The sequence below is a fragment of the Brienomyrus brachyistius genome, unplaced genomic scaffold (genome assembly GCF_023856365.1).
Source record: "Brienomyrus brachyistius isolate T26 unplaced genomic scaffold, BBRACH_0.4 scaffold76, whole genome shotgun sequence".
Classification (NCBI taxonomy): Eukaryota; Metazoa; Chordata; class Actinopteri; order Osteoglossiformes; family Mormyridae; genus Brienomyrus; species Brienomyrus brachyistius.
In genome coordinates this window covers 452,553-472,987 of record NW_026042351.1, presented here as the reverse complement: position 1 = coordinate 472,987, position 20,435 = coordinate 452,553, and the positions used below count along the sequence as shown (strand labels likewise).

Below are 20,435 nucleotides of genomic sequence, written 5' to 3'. Positions count from 1 at the left end.
GTCCGAGTCCTCTATAGGCCTGTGTGAGGGGCGTCTGAGTCCTCTATAGGCCTGTGCGAGGGGCTGACGTCCGAGTCCACTATAGGCCTGTGCGAGGGGCTGACGTCCGAGTCCTCTATTGGCCTGTGCGAGGGGCGTCTGAGTCCTCTATAAGCCTGTGCGATGGGCTGACCTCCGAGTCCTCTATAGGCCTGTGCGAGGGGCTGACCTCCGAGTCCTCTATAGGGGCTAGTCCTGACGTCCGAGTCTTCTACAGGCCTGTGTGAGGGGCTGACGTCCGAGTCCTCTATAGGCCTGTGTATACATCAAATATCATATATATCCATCCATCCATCCATTTTCCAAATCGCTTATCCTACTGGGTTGCGGGGGGTCCTTTCCCGGAGGCAATGGGCACGAGGCAGGGAACAACCCAGGATGGGGGGCCAGCCCATCACAGGGCACACTCACACACCATTCACTCACACATGCACACCTATGGGCAATTTAGTAACTCCAATTAGCTTCAGCATGTTTTTGGACTGTGGGGGGAAACCGGAGTACCCGGAGAAAACCCCACAATGACATGGGGAGAACATGCAAACTCCACACACATGTGACCCCGGCGGAGATTCGAACCTGGGTCCCAGAGGTGTGAGGCAACAGTGCTAACCACTGCACCACCATGCCACCCCAGGATAAAACATATAAAATGATAAACAATAAAAACTATACAATTAGGAAGCAATCAGTCCCGTGTACATGATCAGCCAGAAAATACTTGCATTCATCTAAACTTTTATAAACTTTAAACTGCCTTTGCTTGCTGGCCTGTGGACTGATGGACAAACTTGAATGCCTTACAGGATAGGATAGGATGCACATTCTTTATTGTCCATTAAATCCCTCTATCAAGTGTCAATAGGCTCCAAACAACCAAATGTAATTAAAGAATATTTAAAAAAAGGGAAAAACATACAGAAATAACCAAAAATAAAAAAATAGTAAATAAATAAAGACTAACCAAAGTAACTTTACTGTCCCCGTCAGTTATCAGTCATCAGTCAGTCATCACCCTGACTAAACTGTATAATGAGCAGATAGGACTGTCTCTACATGGTTAGATTGTGTTTAATACAACAACTGGAATACCGCATACAAGGCACAAAAGCACTGTGGGGAATAGAGCATTATGGGAACAGTAGTCCTATTATTACACCTCCTCCTTTTAGCTTAAGTCAAATGTGCTGTGTACCTTTTGACATTAATTTCTGTTACTGCTATCAACAACCTCCTTCTCTCTCTCTCTCTCTCTCTCTCTCTCTCTTCTACTGAACTTCCCTCTTTGTTCACAAGTCCATTCTGTCAGGTGGTTTTCCAGTCAACTTGACTTAGTAACAGTCCCTGTAGGCCAAAGATGACCTTTACAGTCTCTATAACATATGGTCTAGGAGTATCTGCAGGTCTGACGACTCCCAGCAGTCCCTTCTGTGCTAATCCAAACTGTCTGACCAGATGTCAGTTCTGCGAGAGGTCTGGAGCGGAGTCTGCGGTTGTAGTGTTTTGCCTGCTGACGCCTTCTCTCCTCATCCTGCTTGCGAAAAACTTGCAGATCTGGCCATTTAGGACCCAGCTGTCCACCATCTGGCTAATCTGTGCTGTGATACCGGGCCACCATACTGACAGTGTAGCTCTGGCTCGGCATTTTGTAATTCCCTGATAGCCTTCATGCAGACGCTGAAGAACATCCGCTCTCAAGGGGGGAGGTATCACAAGTCCTTCTCCCTTCATGAGAAGGTCGTGAGCAAGGTGAAAATCCATTCTGTGCTGCCAGTATGGTTTAATGTCTGGATCTAACTTACATCTCTCTGGCCATTCTGTGAAACAGTGGTTTGTCACTTGTCTGCATACGTCGTCTTCTTTCTGCACTGTCTTTATCTCCTCCAGCCTTTTGTCTCCACGTCTTTCTCTAGCTGAAGATGCCGTTCAATCAAAATGAATATTTTACTCACTTATCTTTTGGTCTTTTATGATTCTATGTGTACCACCTCCAAATTATTTTGAAGATTTGAATTTCATTGTATCCAAATTAATTTGGAACGGCAGACAACCCAGGAAACGCTTCTCAGTTTTACAGCGCACCAAATCAGACGGTGGCCTCGCCCTCCCTGATTTTAAGCTCTAGCATTGGGCATTTCAAATTAGGGCTATGCGCACTTGGACAGACGCAGGCAGTGTAGTGTCGTGGAGAGGTATTGAATCGGCTATAGTGCATCCCCACAGACTCCAGGACTTACCTTTCCCAGGGGTAGGTCTTCGTAAATCACGACACAAACTTGGTTGTATCTTTTCATCCACCTTAGCTGCATGGTACAACGCCGAAAAAGTAATAGGTCAACAATCTCCTTTATGGAACAATTTCCACTTTCTGTCAGACTATAAAGCTTTTGTTTGTCCCCCCTGGTCATCCAAGGGGGTTTTCACATTTTCTAATACGTTTGATGCGAATGTTGTGCGCACATTCCAGGACATTCAAAAAGAATACAGTCTGCCTGGCTTCTCATTTTTCTTCTACCTCAGGCTACGATCCACAATGAAGGCCTATGTTGTGCCATGGAATTCTGTCTTAGATGATCACCCAATGTTTAGCTTTGTGACAACATTATTGTCCATAATGACAACAGAGGATAAAACTAGACAGGATACACAAAGCCCAGCAAACAAAATTTACTCAAAATAGTACCGACTCCTGAGAAACAAATGCTGCTGTTTTACTTTGCCTTTCCACTAATACACATTAAACACCAAAAAATAAAAAAACAAAAAAATCTCACCTAACCTTCCCAGGGAGCGATCAGGGAGTCACATCTTCACCATATACTGGTGAAATCCTGCCGACTGCGTCAAATCTGTAGCGGTTAGGGAGGAAGCAGAGAGGGACACAGAAATGGAGACCCGACTACGCCACTCTGGGAAATTCACCCAGAGAATTAAGTACAGGAGTTTGCAACCCACTCCGATATAAAAGGACACAGATTCGTAATTGTTGGGGAAAGCGCCCGGCGTTTCCACCCCAACTCCACATTTATGAGACACACACAGGTTACAGTTTTACTTGCAAGGGTACCCACACTCTCTGCAATGCAAACTACAGCAGAATGTGTTACAAAGGGTGGTTCCCCTTGGCTTCTTTATTTATAGTCAATGGGGGGCGCAAGAGAGGGAAGTGAGATTCTTATCTAAGTAGGCAGCTGTTAACCACCTACTTAGAGTACAATAGCTAAGAGTATGTGGCTAGAAGATAAGAAATAACGTATACATATATATTTACACTCATTGCTGATCATACAGAAATGATTAACAACTGTTTCTTCAACCTAACAGTCCCTCCTGTTTATCATGACAGTATGATCAGAAGCATCAACATTGTACAAGTTGCAAAAGCACTTTAGGTACAACCTTCATTTAGACCACATTGTCATTATCCTGGAAAACATTTAATTCCGTTTCTTCAGGTCCGAGCCCTGCACGGGTGCTTTCGGCTCGGCCGTCATTATGAATTATATGTCTTCTTCATCGCCATCGCTGGAAACAGGCTCTGTCTCTATAGTTTGGGTAAGGGAGAGAAACATTGTACTGCGTGTCCGAAAAGCAGCATTAAGAGCTTGATTAATAAACATTTTCAAACATGGTATAACAGTAATAAAACAACAGAAAAATAAAATGAAAAACAAAAGAAAATATAAGTGAAACATTACTTTGATATCCTATACCTGCAGAAGATATTCATAGCTCTGCCATACACCGTAGGTCCTTCACTATGAGTGAGCATTACTGAACAAACATAGCAATTTGTCACATTTTTCGCTGTTACAGTATCATGTACATATCGGTACCAGTAGTTTTGCATAAATGGATGTGAGTGGTCAGCGGGCAACGGGCGTAGATGGAAGTCATCATGGGTCCATCGCCGTAGGTGCTGTAATGGAGCTGGTGAGAGCCAGGACAACCATACAAGTCCTACAACAAGAATGACCCCTAGAGTCACCTTACCACATCCCCACCCTATCAGGGCCATCCTAAATAGAGTGCAGCTCAGTTGTTTTCTTCACCGGGTTGAGACAACAGCACCCTATTGGTTACTGTGCCTTTGTAGCGGACTTCCACTGCTACTCTGTTGCTGAGGCCTCTGATAAGGGCTTGATGGGTTTACAGTGACTTTTGTGTATCCAGGAAGGTCGTTCTGCGATCTTTACTGCTGTTGGTGTTGTGAGGAGGACTTGATAAGGACCGTCCCACCGAGGTGTGCTCCAATCTTTCCGCAACAGGACCTTGACCAGGACCCAATCTCCCGGCTGCAAGTTATCCTGTTGAGTAGAAACAGAATTTACTGGCAGACTACTGGGGCTATGTTTTTGTTGTGATGTTAGTAGTTTACGCATCCAATCGGCCAGCGTATTTTCTCGGTCTGCTTTTTCTATGTCATTCATTTCAGTTGCTAGGGGAAATGGTCTACCATACACTATTTCAAAAGGTGTTAATCCTGCAGGAGTGGGAGTTATTCTCATCCATAATTTTACTAGAGACAAACATTCTGGCCACGGCCTTTTTGTCTCTTCCATTGTCTTTTTTAGCCTTGTTTTAATAGTGCCGTTGGTCCTTTCCACTAAGCCTGCGCTCTGGGGGTGATACGCACAATGATTCTTAAGTGTAAAACCTAATGCTTGTGAGCAAAGGGACATAGTCTGATTTACAAAATGAGTCCCATTGTCTGATCTTATAATATGAGGTATGCCATAGGTAGGGAAATAATGGCTTACCAAACATTTTGCAACGGTCATTGCATCACAATGCTTTACAGGGTATATTTCTACCCACTTAGAAAAGGTGTCTATAATAACTAGACAATATTTCTTCCCTTGTGACCAAGATAATTCAATAAAATCCATATGTACAACTTGAAACGGATACTCAGCTGTGGGGAACTGACCACGTTTTGGTCTGATGTTTCCTTGTGCATTGTGTTTACAACAAATTAAGCATGTCCTACAAAATTGTTTTGCATAATCAGAAAAATTTATAGCATAGAAATATTGTTGTATGATATGTACCATCCCTCCTGTTGAGACATGAGTATTTCCATGGCTCACCAAAGCAGCTGTTTTGTATAAATTTTTTGGTAGGATGGGCTTGTCATTCATATAGTAAACTTTCTCTCGTTGTATTGCTCCTCTTTTGATCCCACTTTGTACTTCTATTTTAGGAGCATGAATCTGTGCATCACATAGCACATCGCTATCTATAAAAAGAATGTCTGCCACTGATAAGGTAGGTTGTTTCAGTGCCGCTTCTTTGGCGGTTTTATCTGCAAAACTATTTCCTGCGGTTTCTGCAGAGTCATCAGTCTGGTGTGCTTTGCATTTGCACAGTGCAAAGTGAGTCGGTAACAGGGGCCTCCGAGGGGGGTCATTGATCATTGTTTTCAATGGAGTTTGGGTTATATGGTTGTTTCCCTACTCTACAATTCCTAGCTAAGTGTCCAGGTTTCCTGCATGTCCAGCAAATGTTATCTTGCTGAGACGAATTCCTGTAATTGTTTCTGAAAACACCTCTCCCCCTTCCTCGGCCTCTTGACCTTCCTCTGAATCCTCCCCTCCCCGGAGGATTCATTTGCACTAGCGCTACTACTTCTGAGGCGCTGAATATTGTGTCTGTCTTTTCCTGTTTCTGCGCTCTCTGCGCGTGTTGGGCATATTCTAGTGCTTGTTGGACTGAACCAGTATTCTGATGTACCCAATGTTTGTCAAGATATTTTCGCAATTCGGGCTTTAGGCCTGCGACAAAAGCTCGTTTTAGCTGTTGTTGGTACACTCCTACTGCCTCTTCATCAAATGGGATCCCTGAGTTTCCTCTAAATACAACTCTCATTCTATCCATAAAATCCTCAGGTTCCTCTCCATCTTTTTGTTTACATTGCGCTATTCGTCCATAGTCTGCTCGTCTCATAAACACTATCTCTATCCTTCCATGTAATTGTTGCATACTCTGTTTTCTACGTACATCTCTTAACTTACTTTGTTCCAACCATGCATCAGAAAAAACATATTCTTTTTTTCTGTCTTTACCTTCTTTCTTATTGGTAGTCTGTAACATCTCCAGTTTTAAGTTTCCCTGTAATTTTAATATATCTGGAGTGTGGAGTTTTCCTTCAAACCCATGTTTTTTCCTCCATCTCTGACTACTTATTTGTCCTGATCCTGGCTTATATCCTTCCATAAACTTCTCATCTCCCTCTAGTTCCATTTGTTTACTTTGATTCTTCCCCATTGTTACCTTTTAATGGATACACTACAAAAAATAAAAAATCCTAAAAGCAAGTCTCTGGCATGAGACCTCAGGAGGACACTAACACGGCCTTCTACTGCTCCCTATTAGAGCAGCGGTGTTAGTTTTCAGGGATGAAACCCGTCCTTTATCCTTCAGTCACCAGTATGTTGTTGCTTTTAGGGTGGATCGTGTAGGTTAATCTAAAACCTATAAAAACACATCCACATACATCAATATATATATTTCCAATAACGCCTACTTTCTCTCCCGGTTAATTTCGGCTAACCTCAACCACATGCATGTCTTGGCCACCTACTCACTTAGGTGCCGTATCTCTCACCTGTATAGTGTGCTCTCTGATCCGTCACCGAGGTCCTTCAGACATCACCAGACGTCGAGCGCAGTTCTAACCACCGGCCTGATGACGAATTCACATCACAGGTCTTTCTTGCACCCGACTTCGAGTAGCTGTCGACAGACTTCGGTGTCGCTTCTCTCGGCGTACTGGAGACGTCTTCGGGATTCCTCGGATCCGGCTCGAAGGACCAAATTCTATGTTGGGGAAAGCGCCCGGCGTTTCCACCCCAACTCCACATTTATGAGACACACACAGGTTACAGTTTTACTTGCAAGGGTACCCACACTCTCTGCAATGCAAACTACAGCAGAATGTGTTACAAAGGGTGGTTCCCCTTGGCTTCTTTATTTATAGTCAATGGGGGGCGCAAGAGAGGGAAGTGAGATTCTTATCTAAGTAGGCAGCTGTTAACCACCTACTTAGAGTACAATAGCTAAGAGTATGTGGCTAGAAGATAAGAAATAACGTATACATATATATTTACACTCATTGCTGATCATACAGAAATGATTAACAACTGTTTCTTCAACCTAACAGTAATCACCGCCTGGGGGACGTGAAGACCATGAACACTGCCTTTATTATTCTGCTTCCAGTTAACACTCCAAAGGAAAAACCAAACAGCAAACAAATTACTACCCACAAATGGTACAAATCAAATCATGTTAGAATAACACTCCAATCACACAAAGAAACCCAAACCCGGCAGCTATTACCTTGGGGTGGGGGGACACACTGTCAGAAGGTACTCCACAGGGTCACCACATCACATGGCGTAGATACACACACCAGGGGGGAGGGCTAAGAAGGCAGAGCGACCACGCAGCGCTATATCGCCAGGACCTACCCCCCCCCCCCCCAAACCAGATCCTCACCACCCAACACCAAGCCTCCCCAACGGCGCCCCACGGTTTACGTACAACAAACTAAACAAAACACATAAATACTTAATACTAATTAAACAGGAAACCCGAAAACAAAATAAACGAAACAAAAGCAGAAAACACAGCAGGACAAAACAGCAGCAATTGCAGTGGCTCAGTATCCCGCCGGCTGCCTGGCTCACGCCGGTCCGGGACACTCCACCAAATCGCCATCCACTGACTGATCACAAGCGGTATTAAAAGGGAACCTTAAAACGGGAAACAACTGCAAGTGGCTAGATTACCAAGCCCTCGCAAACTGCAGCGATGGAGATACCCACAACTTTGAAAAAGGAGATACTGGCACATGGAGAGTCGCGTCACTGGTTACAGGGTGGTCCAACAGACAACTACAACTGGATCTTATATACGTACGCTGGCCACAACAATTAATCAATCAATTTAACAAAATCACGATACCTGAAGAGATCGCACCCTCCAGCTCCATCTTACTACAATAGTTACTACTCTCGCTGCTGAAGGGTTATACAAACAAGATTAATTCAGTGAGGAACCTCCCTCAAAGGTACAACGGCAAACACCCGCCTGCTTCAGATCACAGGCCCAAGTTCTGAATCACTATTCTACCAACACACAGGTAGAAGATGAAGAACTCTCCTCAAAGTAGTGCTGTCAGTTGGACCTTGTAACATGAATAATCATAGTGGAGAGTTACAATTATTATTTTAATGGGAAGATGTGAGATTTTTATTGGGGGGGGGGGGGGGGTCCCACTTTCAGAAACAGCCAGTGAGACTCGTCTACCTCAATCCTTCTGACCATGTGAGTCTCATTAATGAAACCGTATCTTAAGCCCAGCCGGAGCCCACCTCCCCAAGGGTACACTCTACTTTCCCAGAAAATACCAAGATGGATTCAAATTCAACTCCGAAACCTACTGTCAGTTTTTAGAAGACACTTTCTTCAAGCAGTGGTACAGGAAACAGTCAGCATCTTTCAGCAGGACCATGATTTTTATGCAGGACAATGCTCCATCGCATGCATCGAAGTACTCCACTGCATGGCTAGCCAGTAAAGGCCTTAAGGATGACAGAATAATGACATAATCACCTGACATAATCCCTATTGAGAACTTGTGGGCCCTGCTTAAACGGGAGATTTACAGTGAAGGAAAGCAGTACAGCTCTCTGAACAGTGTCTGGGAGGCTGTGGTTGCTGCTGCACAAAAAGTTTATTGTCAACAGATCAAGAAAATACCAGATTCCATGAATGGAGGACTTATTGCTGTTCAGGAGCCGGACTGCTTGGGGTAAGAAGCTATTGCACAGTCGTGCAGATCTGCTCCTGATGCTGCAGAATCTTCTTCCGGATGGAAGAGGGGTAGTAGACAGTTGGTGGGTTGGATGGTACCGGTCAGTCACAATGCTGGTGGCCTTACGGATGCAGTGGGAAGTGTAAGTGTCCTGCAGGCTGGGGAGGGAGCTGCCGATGATGCACTCAGCGGTCTGCACAGTCTTCTGAAGGGTCCGGACCGCTGAGCGCGTCATCAGCAGCTCTCTCTCCAGCCTGCAGGACACTCACACTTCCTGCTGCGTCCGTAAGGAGGTGGCTATATTGCTCACTAATTGATATTTCATGTCAGAAATGTTTATTTGGAAATTATGTGATGTTTGTTTATTATTCGCACTTTGAAAGATAATAATAAATAAGGTAGATGGGAAAATGTAGGTTTTTCATTTAGTTGCATAATAATTGTGCACACAAATAGTTGTGTAATAATTGTGCACACTAATAGTTGTGTAATAATTCTGCACACTAATAGTTGTGTAATAATTGTGCACACCAATAGTTGTCTAATAATTGTGCACACACGTGTTTTCCCCTGATAATGTTCACACTCACATTTCCTTTGCATAACATTCAGGCTTCAGGTTCATTAACATTTTGGACTGACTGATGACACTATATTTGTTTATTATAAAAATTAATCCCAAAAACACAACTCGCCTAATAATTGTGAACACAGTGTATTACATTGGGGGAACCAAACGTCCCCCACGATGTGATAAAAACCATATAAGGTTTTTTTTTGCCATATAAGGACATTTTCACTCCCCACACCCCACAAACATAACCTCAATTTCATAAAAAAATCTGTGAATAAAATCACAAAACTGAAAATACCTAAAATCTTGTATTTTGTTTGCTTACTTTTGGTTAAGGTTGGGGCTGGGTAGACTGTCATTGTTGGGATTAGAGTTTTCACGATCGAAACAAATGGAGAGTCCCCACAAAGATATAATTACAAACCTCTGTGTGTGTGCGCGTGTGCGTGCGTGTCTGTGTGCGCATGTGTGTTTGTGTGTGTGCGCGTTAGCGTGCATGTGTGCGTCTGTGTGTGTGTGCGTCTGTGTGTGTGTGCGCGCGTTAGCGTGCGTGCGTCTGTGTGTATGTGTGCGTCTGTGTGTGTGTGCGCGCGTTAGCGTGCATGTGTGCGTCTGTGTGTGTGTGCACGTGTTAGCGTGCATGTGTGCGCCTCTGTGTGTGTGCGTCTGTGTGTGCGCCTGTGTATACCTGGCTACAGAAGATGGATGGATGGACAGATGGAATTTGCAACCTTACTAAAGAGTAGCAGAAGCACTTCTGACATTTGAACCCTGATGATAAGTACAATTATTTATTTAAAAGTGCATCAGTTTTGTACTTAGTGGCATTTGCCAAGCATGCTTGTAAAGGTGAATTCTGCCAGAGGTCAGTGCTGTGGGTTGGCGTTTGGCTCAGTGGCTTATATCACTATGCTCCTGTGACTAAGGCCCTTAACCCCAAACGCACCGGTGACTGCCTGCGTCTGCCTTCTCAAAGAAAAAATTTAAAATTGTCTGACTGTGGAATTTGAGCTTCGTGGGTCCAAACCTGCTTAGTCACACCGCCTTAAGTTTGCTGCTCAACTCGCCGCTTTCTCAATTGTAAGTCGCTTTGCAAAAAAATATCTCTAAAATAAAAGTAAATGCTCTTTTTTGCAGGAGAAAAAATGATCAACATGTGTTTTAAACGGTACAAAAGTGGGTCTGACCTTCATGCAGTTTCAACAAAACGTTGGTGAGGACAAGGGACGTCGCGATATAATGTGATCATACGATTACGTTTGCAGCAAAATAAAAGGACAGCGATAATGGTTCCCAGCAGCACAAACCAAAGACAATTGGATGAAAGCAGAGTGGAATATGGGAGTATGGTAGACGATCCTTTCATAGCATCCAGATTTCTTAATGTTTGCTAGCCTGAGTTTGTTTATATGGCGAGGAGCCCAGCACCAAGTTACACAAGAAAATAAGCTGGAGGAAAACAGCAGGCAAAAGCCTGACCCAGACGCAGCCCCGGTGCACGCCGGTTGGCGGCTGGGGAAACTTGCCGCGTATCGCCCCTACGGCGGCTGTTTCAGCTCACGGTAGGAAGCCGCCATCTAGTGGTGCGCTTTGGGAATTGCATGTAGCGCCAAAGTTCCTCGAAATTGTTACAGTATCATGGACCTAAAGACTCATTGAGGTTTCACTCCAAACACAATATTGTGCAGTTTGGGGATTTGCGTTGGTGTTTTTGGGCTCATCATCCCAGGTCCTGCGGACCCATACATGCTGGTGCTGAGCTCTGTTACTGATATTCTTAAGTATTATTTTTAATAATTGATGCACTTGCACTCGATCTTTGATACAATGTTTTGTCGCTTTTAATCTTTCCAAGCACTTTGCATACCGGGGCGACGCCCAGCACCGTACAGTGTTAATCTGCTTCCTCATTTGTATGTCGTTTTGATAAAAGCTTCTGATAAATAAGTAAAATGTAAGTCAGTATAAATGTATATACAACAGTAACTATGGTAGATTTCTTTCTGGTAGGTCTCTCTGACCTTACTGCCCTGGGAGAAAAGCCCAGTGTAACATGGGTAAATGTGTAGTTTTTTAGATCTTAATCTGAAAATCCGTTCTTCGTTTTCCCAGAAGGTGGCAGCACATGATCACTGCAAAACTGCAAGCTTGGCTTGTCCCTTTGTATACAATAGTGCGCTATCCGTATATAAAAAATACTACATAATTACATACATCAATCAATATCAAGAACAGAAAGATGCCCACACAATATACCAACATCTTAAAATCCCCCTTGGCAGCATGTTACGCTGTAGTTTGGTTTGTCTAAGCTCCATACTTTCCCAGAATTACCCTGGACTGCTTCCAGTACGGAAGCCCAAAGAATCAGACACGAAGCTCACATAACTTGGCAAGAGGCCCCTGAATTACCTAAAGTGGATGGAGTTTTCACCTCGGCGCATGGGGATTCAGAGCAGACACAAGTGAGCGTGAACCCATGTGTGATTTACAGTAAAAGGTGACTGAACACAATACACAGCCTCTGTAGTGTCTCCACTGTCCAGCAGGGGGTGCCACATGAAAGCTGCCCAGCAGGAGTAAACAGGTTTCCGGAGATGCTGCATTGCAGTCCCACAGTCCTCTAGTCTTAAGTGCTCAAATTTTGTGGTCCCTCTATACCTTAGTCTCATAGTCCATAGTGCCCAATTCCCCTTTGCCCCACTTCCATGATCCACAAGTCCCTAGTCTCCTTGTTTCTTAGTCCCATAGTCCCTAACACTGTAGCCCCTTTTCCCCTGGTCCCCTATTCCCTTAGTCCCATAGTCTCCTAGTCCTGTGGCCCCTAATACCATAGTCCACTACTCCTTGGTCCCCCAGTTCCTACTCCCTATTCACCTTGTATTAAGCAGGGAGCAGGATTCTGAGGCCATCTGATATGCTTTACAATGAAGCTGTGCTAAAACCAGTATATGCATGAGGGTGTTTGCGCTGCCCTGCACTAGACTGGCTGTTCCTGTAAATCACTTATATGGAAGTGCCTGTGGAACACAGATAAAATCCACATGTCTGAGGTGGCTGGCATCTGGTCTTTCTCATGTGTCAGGCCTGCGATGCAGCATTCAAACACATGGTCTCCTTTTACAGCCAGCAGGTTACGCAAACGTACCGCTCAATCGGGGCCATGCGGACAGCTGTCTGCCATCTCTGATTGGCCGTCGAGTCTACGGACCCCAAAGGTTAAACTGGACACTGGCAGGCGTGTCTGATTCATCAGATTCCCGTCTGCTGGGTTGGGCAGCATCACATTGAGGAAGAACCTCATTGTGTTTTCAGCTACCTGGCATTAGGAGCTGATTACTTCAAGTCATTAGGACTTTTTTCATAGAGATTCTCTAGCTGAACAAGTAGAGTGTTGCATTTATGATGCATTGGTCATGGGTTCAAATCCCCCAAGAATATACATAAAACATTACCCTTCCCACTGCTGTAAGTCACTTTGGGTAAACAAGTCTGGTAAATGCAAAAGTGTTTCTACAAGTGATACAACAGCATGCCCTACTGCTCAGATTAAAATGCTGTTTGGATATATTCCATTTCATAATGTGGCTTCTGATTATAACATCAATGTGTAATAGGAATTGATTGGAAACGTATTCACTACTTCTTTTACAAATGTATTTATCTGGACGAATTGGTCCAATTGATCTCTCTTACCTTAGACCCCTGGGAGAAAAGCTTAGTGTCCATGGGGTTAAATGTAAATGGATATTCTATGTGATGAGTAATACAAAGTGGGTTAAGGACGACTCAGATGCAGTAGCTCTGGGAAAGACACAGGCTTTATTAAGGGAATACAGCAAACAACACTTGGAACAACGATGACGGAGCTGAGGAACCATGAGAGCAGGAACATTTATACACAGTAATCACCGACGGGAGAGAGGTGTAGGAGGCTAACAGATCAGGGTGGAGAACGTCAATGATGGGATACAGCTGGGGAGGGTTAGGAGAGTTACGGAGGGCATTTAGTGACCTCTGCTGGCTCAATTGGGAGGAGACGGGATAGATCGTCACAAGTACTAAGATGTGATGCATCCATCTTCCAAACACTTATCACAAGGGTATCCCAGAGCCAATTACAGGAAACGCAGGGCACAAAGCTGGGGTCCACCATGGATAGAATGCCATTTAATCACAAGGCACACTCACAGTTATGGAGTCCGGACAATTTACAGATGCCTGTCTGAGTCGCTGCAGGAAGAAACCCATGTGGGATAAAGAGAGCAAACAAACGCCACACAGACAGTGTAGGAGAAGGATGGAAACATTCAACACTGCAGCTGCAAGGCAGCCCTGTTACCCACTGAGTCGCCCCTCACTGGATTCTCATGGTTAAAACAGGACAACATGCCCAATACATTCAAAATGCACATGTGGAGGATTTCAGCCATATGGTTTTGAGTAACTTCTACACCCACGTACCATGTGTGAGATGGAGCCGGCCAGTTCCTCTTATGGTCCAATTCTGCTCATGCGTTACTAAGATTATGGTACTTAGGTCCTCCATCCATCAGATCCTCTTCTCACTGTGGTCATGCTCATCCACTCTGGACACCGTACGCTTGGTAAAAGACTCTCATCTCTGTATCCTTGGTAGCGAAAGAAAAAGGGGGTTTGCTGAACTAGATGGGCTGAGACTGGAAACAAAGAGGATCAAGAGGGATCACAAATGGGAGGACTGGCAACCGGGAAGGTCACAGGCAGCAGGAAGGTTTAACATCAATGACCGGACTGGGGCTGACGAGACAAATAGATACTTAAATGCAAAGACTAACGAGGGGCAACAAGCAACAGGCATGAATCATCAGGGTCACGCTAATGAGGAGACAGGAGGGTCAGGCAGGTGTGATGGGTAGGACATGACAGTGGTCATGTGACACGGGCTGTTACTGTCACCATGAGGAAGCGCAGGAATGTAAACAGCTTGGAAAAGGCAGCTGGTGTTTTTCTCCTTTATTTCTGTGTGAGCCTATAGTGGGTCCCGTGTTGGATGGGATCCTGTCTGTACTGCGTGTCAGTCGTAAGCGGATCACACTTCTTACCGTTAGGGTGATGCCTGTGGTTTACAGTGGCTTGCAAAAGTATTCGGCCCCCTTGAACTTTTCCACATTTTGTCACATTACAGCCACAAACATGAATCAATTTCATTGGAATTCCACGTGAAAGACCAATACAAAGTGGTGTACACGTGAGAAGTGGAACGAAAATCATATATGATTCCAAACATTTTTTACAAATAAATAACTGCAAAGTGTGGTGTGTGTAATTATTCAGACCCCTTTGGTCTGAGTGCAGTCAGTTGCCCATAGACATTGCCTGATGAGTGCTAATGACTAAATAGAGTGCAACTGTGTGTAATCTAATGTCAGTACAAATACAGCTGCTCTGTGACGGCCTCAGAGGTTGTCTAAGAGAATATTGGGAGCAAAAACACCATGAATTCCAAAGAACACACCAGACAGGTCAGGGATAAAGTTATTGAGAAATTTAAAGCAGGCTTAGGCTACAAAAAGATTTCCAAAGCCTTGAACATCCCACGGAGCACTGTTCAAGCAATCATTCAGAAATGGAAAGAGTATGGCACAACTGTAAACCTACCAAGACAAGGCCGTCCACCTGAACTCACAGGCTGAACAAGGAGAGCGCTGATCAGAAATGCAGCCAAGAGGCCCATGGTGACTCTGGACGAGCTGCAGAGATCTACAGCTCAGGTGGGGGAATCTGTCCATAGGACAACTATTAGTTACAGGACAACCTGTAGCAGGACTTGAAGTCTTTCAGGCACTCGGCCCCAGATTTTTAATTACTTTGACTTTATATCTGAATCCGAATGTGGCCATTAGCAATGTCATATATATATATATATATATATATATATATATATATATATATTCAGGACGCTAATTGTCGCACTGCCTTTATTGTTATTTATTCTATTCTACTACCTTTATTGGCCCTACTACCCCATTTCGTTGTGCTCATACACAATGACAGTAAAGTTGACTTTGACTTATGAAGTGAGAAGGCCATGGATAGAGAAGTTGTGCTAATGCTAACTGTGACTACGGCGGTCAGATTTATTGGACCCAGCTGATGACTCCTATGACTCCCTAAGACTTTTGCACAGTACTGTATATATCTCAGGATTCCTAATGAAACAGGATTTATGTGATTTTTTTCTGGTAATTGGTAATCACCTACACTACTTGATGATGATCAGGTGCTTTTCTGTTGTTGTACTAACGTGCCTTATTAAGATTTTATGTTATTTATGTTTACTTAGTTAATATATGATTAATTTGATTATGTTATTATCTTTACTAAGTTACCTCAGGACCGCTGTAGGTTTTGAGTTAATAAACTGTCTGCCGTCTGCCGCCCCCTGCTGGCCAAAGCGTCGCCGCTGCGATATCAGGCTGCTGCGCTCAGTGAGCAGAGAGCGCGGATTAAGTCTGTTACTCAGTTACGTTCTGGGCAGCGCGGAACCGGGACATTAATGGGATAGAATAGGAAGCCTTTATTGTCAGTGTACAGGTAGCAAATACAATATATAGACCGAAATATAAAATATACATATAGAGGGGAGGGGAAAAGCTCCCCCCACTCATCAGGCTTAGATTTCATTACATTTTATTTTTTTCAGAATCAGAATTCACTCTATTGGTACAACTGCATGTACTATGAATTTGTTTTGGCAGTTTTGGTGCATTTACAGACAACATAGAACATAAGTCAGAGAAAAACAGTCATTTTGTATGTTTGTTCAGCTTACAGAACCCAATTATTAACATACGTCACACTTCAGACAGAGTAAAAAGGGTTATACTGGTTATAAAGCAGAGATTTTACCTTTTTGCCGTGGAGAAGCAGTGACATGTGAGACTCTGATAAGGTAAAAATGATTCCTCCAGCACACAGTGAGCTATCCCAGCATGCACAGCGACACGGGGGAGTTTGGATAAACCCAAAACTCTGGATTGAGGGGTTCAGTGAATGAGGAGGTGAATCTGTGCAGGGGGGTCAGTCCATCAGAGGAGACTCTGTAGAAGGACAGAGCACCAGCCCCCCAGTCCAGATACACTCCTACTCTGTGGGAGCCTGAGGGCCGTATGGGTATGAGAGTCTGTTTATTATTGTGCAGGACAGAGTAACTGTTAGTATTACAGTACAGACTCCATGACTTGTCATTGAATCCAAGCCCACAGTCATAACTCCCTCCTTTCCTCCTGATCTCTTTATAAGTCACTCCTATCCAGGCTCCATTTCCACTCCACTCAGCCTCCCAGTAACAGCGACCAGTCAGACTCTCTCTCCACAGAACTTGGCTCCATCTGTCAAATCTCTCTGGATGATCAGGATATGGCTGCTCTGCCCCCCCTGTCACCTTCCTGTCCCCCCCTGACAGAGACAGGCGTCTGTTTGCTGTGTTGGGGTCCAGCGTCAGCTGGCAGGAGTCTGTAGGCAGGAGGAAGAGCCATTAATCCCATGACGAAGCCCAGCATCTCCATCATTATCACTGTCACACCTCACACACTCACTAACACAGAACTCGCTCCAATACACACATTTTATTCCCAATATACTCATGTAGCCGCCCGAGTCTGCGGCGCTCCGGCTGCCCCCTGCGCTGTGAGACACGCCGCGCTGAGAGACTCGCTGGGGCCGAACTGCACTTTAGCCTGCGCTCTATTATTCTGTACGATACATAAAATATAAAAAGTCAAATATGTGAATTACCTCAGGAAATGTTGGTCGCCCGCGCGACGCCGGTGGGAAGACGCGCCGAAATGACGCGCATGTTAAACTAATAGGCTTAATTACAGGTAAGCAAAATTACAAACAGCATTCATCAAACATATTAACCATAAAATTACACAACAAAGATTACCACTAAAAGTGAGTTTGTCTTTAGGTCACAATATGAACTTTTAATCCACTTTGGACACACCTCTCTCCAGCAGCGCGCTGACTCGACGCTCCCAACGCGGACGCATCTAGGCTGGTTCTCCGCAAAGCGCAGCACTCGCGTATTACACCGCGTATGCGTACATGGAAACGTTCATATTTCTCTGGTCAAGCTGTGTACTTTACACATGCGCACGTGCCCTATTTAAGTATTAGTAGTAATTCTGATATTCCCTGCACACGTACCACAGCCGCGAGGTCTGTGTATGTTTCCCTACGTTTTACAAATTCAGAGCGGCAGTTCACGGGGCTGCCAGCTTTGATCAACTGGCTGGTGTGAGATTTTCAATTTGGTCAACAAGTCTGCACACATATGCATACGCATTTATATGTATGCAACAGTTCTATTACCGTGCAAATTGGCTGTAGGGTTTGCAAACTACCCCAATCCTCATCAAAATCATCTATGTTGGCGTTTAAAGACAAATTTGGAGTGCGGCAGGCGGTCGTCCGCGGAGGAGTAAAATGCATCATAAACGTGCACACAAACACGTCCGCTTATACGTGCGCGGAGAGGTACCAGTCTGGCCGCCACGTGTTTTCTGTGTTGATTCCGGCTTCGTCTGCGCACTTACATGAGGATAACAAGACGCATGCGCGACGTGCAGTGCCACCAGAAATTGGGGTGGCAGTATGGTCACGTTTTGTCACGGAACATTGTCTTTACTAACGGTACAGATAGTATTAAAGTAGCATCTGATTTTTTTAAGAATGAGTGTCCAGAAGAGCTGTATATTTTCACAGACAAGAAAAGAAAAATTCCGAACACTGTGTTCTTTGTACAGCATCTTCAAAATTTAATGGCAGTATAAGTTTCTAAGAAAGCAGTGTCATGCGTACAAGGTACAATGAAATTCTAACCTGAAATTCTTACTTGCCTACTTTCATGAGCAGCATTATTTTTCATACAGTTCCATCCATCCATCGATTTTTCTGACACTTATCTAATATATAACATATAATCTATTTGTGTGTGTGTGTGTGTGCGGTTATATATATTATATATATATCCATCCATTTTCCAAACCGCTTATCCTACTGGGTCGCGGGGGGTCCGGAGCCTATCCCGGAAGCAATGGGCACGAGGCAGGGAACAACCCAGGATGAGGGGCCAGCCCATCGCAGGGCACACTCACACACCAGTCACTCACACATGCACACCTATGGGCAATTTAGTAACTCCAACTAGCCTCAGCGTGTCTTTGGACTGTGGGGGGAAACCGGAGTACCCGGAGGAAACCCCACGACGACATGGGGAGAACATGCAATCTTTGTCATCGTCTACTGGATATAAAATATCTTCAAACTGGATAATAAACAGATCAATCTTGAGAAATAAAGTAGCTATTTTAAATATAGAATAATTAACTGACTTACACTGGAACAGACCCAATACAGAAAAAAGTATTGCAATAATAACATCATGTAGCAAAATTTGTCAGAAGGTTTAGTAGTGACTTGGCTCGAATCGGAAGAGATGAAGAAAAGAAAATTATAAATGAGATTTACTGCTTTAACCTGCAAACCAGTCATTCGTCTTACTGATACAGAAAATATTGTAGGAGGTGACTTACAGAATAAATTGTATGATTATATATAAACATAAGGCAGAAGGAGCCTTTGTTAGATTGTGGCAAAAATGGCTTGAACAAGGTGAGCAGAACTCAGCCTATTTCTTTAGGCTAGAAAGTCAGCAAGCCTATCATCAAGCTAATCATGACTATGTATAGTTATTGCAGTCACTGGATGATTAAATAAATCCAGACAGTAGTAAAACTGCATATAGTTCACAGTACATGGTAAACAAACCAAGTCGGCTTGCAGCTCTAATCAAAGTGTTTTCTTCAGAGCGCCGTCTTGACTCCTTCGTCCTTGTACAACATTTAATGCCACAACCTCATACTAACAAGTGAGACTGGAAACGAAGGAACCGACCAAGATGGTTTTCTCGCACTGCCCCCCGGTGGACATGACCTTCAGTCCTCCAGATAGATGTAAACTACGCACGCAAGTGTAGTCGTGTCGTGTGAAGTCATGGCCCTAAAGCACAGACTTAGGAGATGTTCAGTGTCACAGCCAGTTTGGGTAAGACTGCAGGTGCCGTCTTAGGACAATATTAATGAATCTGAAAAAAAGTACAGTCAGCGAATGCACAAAAAGGGCAAATGTGAGGGAAGGAAGCCCCCCCCCCCCCCCCCCCCGAACCTCACTGCTCATAGACAGCTCACACAAGATAAGGATGCAGATAAAAGGTTTTGATGAGCTGTTACTGAGTGATACCAAACGTTCCTGCTACCCAAACAAAGCGAGGGCAGTTTCCCAGCTTTCAGCATTACAGTGCATGATGACACCTAGGACAGACTGGGCCCTTACCCCACCGCCCGCCGCTGACTTGGTTTGGATCCCCTGCTGTAGCTACAGCCCACACTAGGCAGTGAGGAGCAGCCCCAGTGTCAGCCATTCCTGCTCTGACTGACTTCAGGGGGGACAAAGTGCATCAAAGCCCACAGCTACTCTCTCTCTCATCTGACTCCAGTTGTGTGTCACCTACACACTGGGTCAGACAATGTGTTTAATACATTAAACTGATCTTTACTGAATATCAGGTCTGTGGCTGGAAAATCATTATTAATGACTGATTTTAATATCAAGATAAACCTTGATTTTTATGCGTTAAACTGAAATGGGGTCAAATGAAAACTATGCAGCAGCCCTGATCAAACCAGCTACTCCTACTTGCCCTTTATCAGTGAGACTAGAGCACTTAGGGAAGGAGGTGGAGCCGCCGCCTTATTTAATGGGTTTTAATTATTTTTACAAGTCAGGCACTACGTTCTGTCAGAAGGGTAATTATGAATCTGAATGAACAGAAATTACATATGGAGTTCCTCAAGGGTCCGTTATTGGCAGTGGGCAGTGGTGGCTTAATGGTTGTTGGATTGAATCCCCGACCAGCAAGGCACCGCTGAGGGACCCTAAGCAAAGCACTGCTCT

At 44.3% G+C, this 20,435-nt stretch overlaps 1 protein-coding gene across 1 annotated transcript; it reads right to left on the bottom strand.

The window, feature by feature from the left end:
* Window positions 1–16,042: 16,042 nt before the first annotated feature.
* Window positions 16,043–17,228, bottom strand: LOC125726793 (stonustoxin subunit beta-like). The gene is made up of 2 exons (XM_049003288.1): window positions 17,042–17,228; window positions 16,043–16,931 (listed from the first exon to the last, which is right to left on the bottom strand). The coding sequence occupies exons 1-2, from the start codon at window positions 17,061–17,063 to the stop codon at window positions 16,399–16,401; spliced, it is 555 nt and encodes a 184-aa protein (XP_048859245.1). The 5' UTR covers window positions 17,064–17,228; the 3' UTR covers window positions 16,043–16,398.
* Between the last annotated feature and the right edge of the window lie 3,207 nt (window positions 17,229–20,435).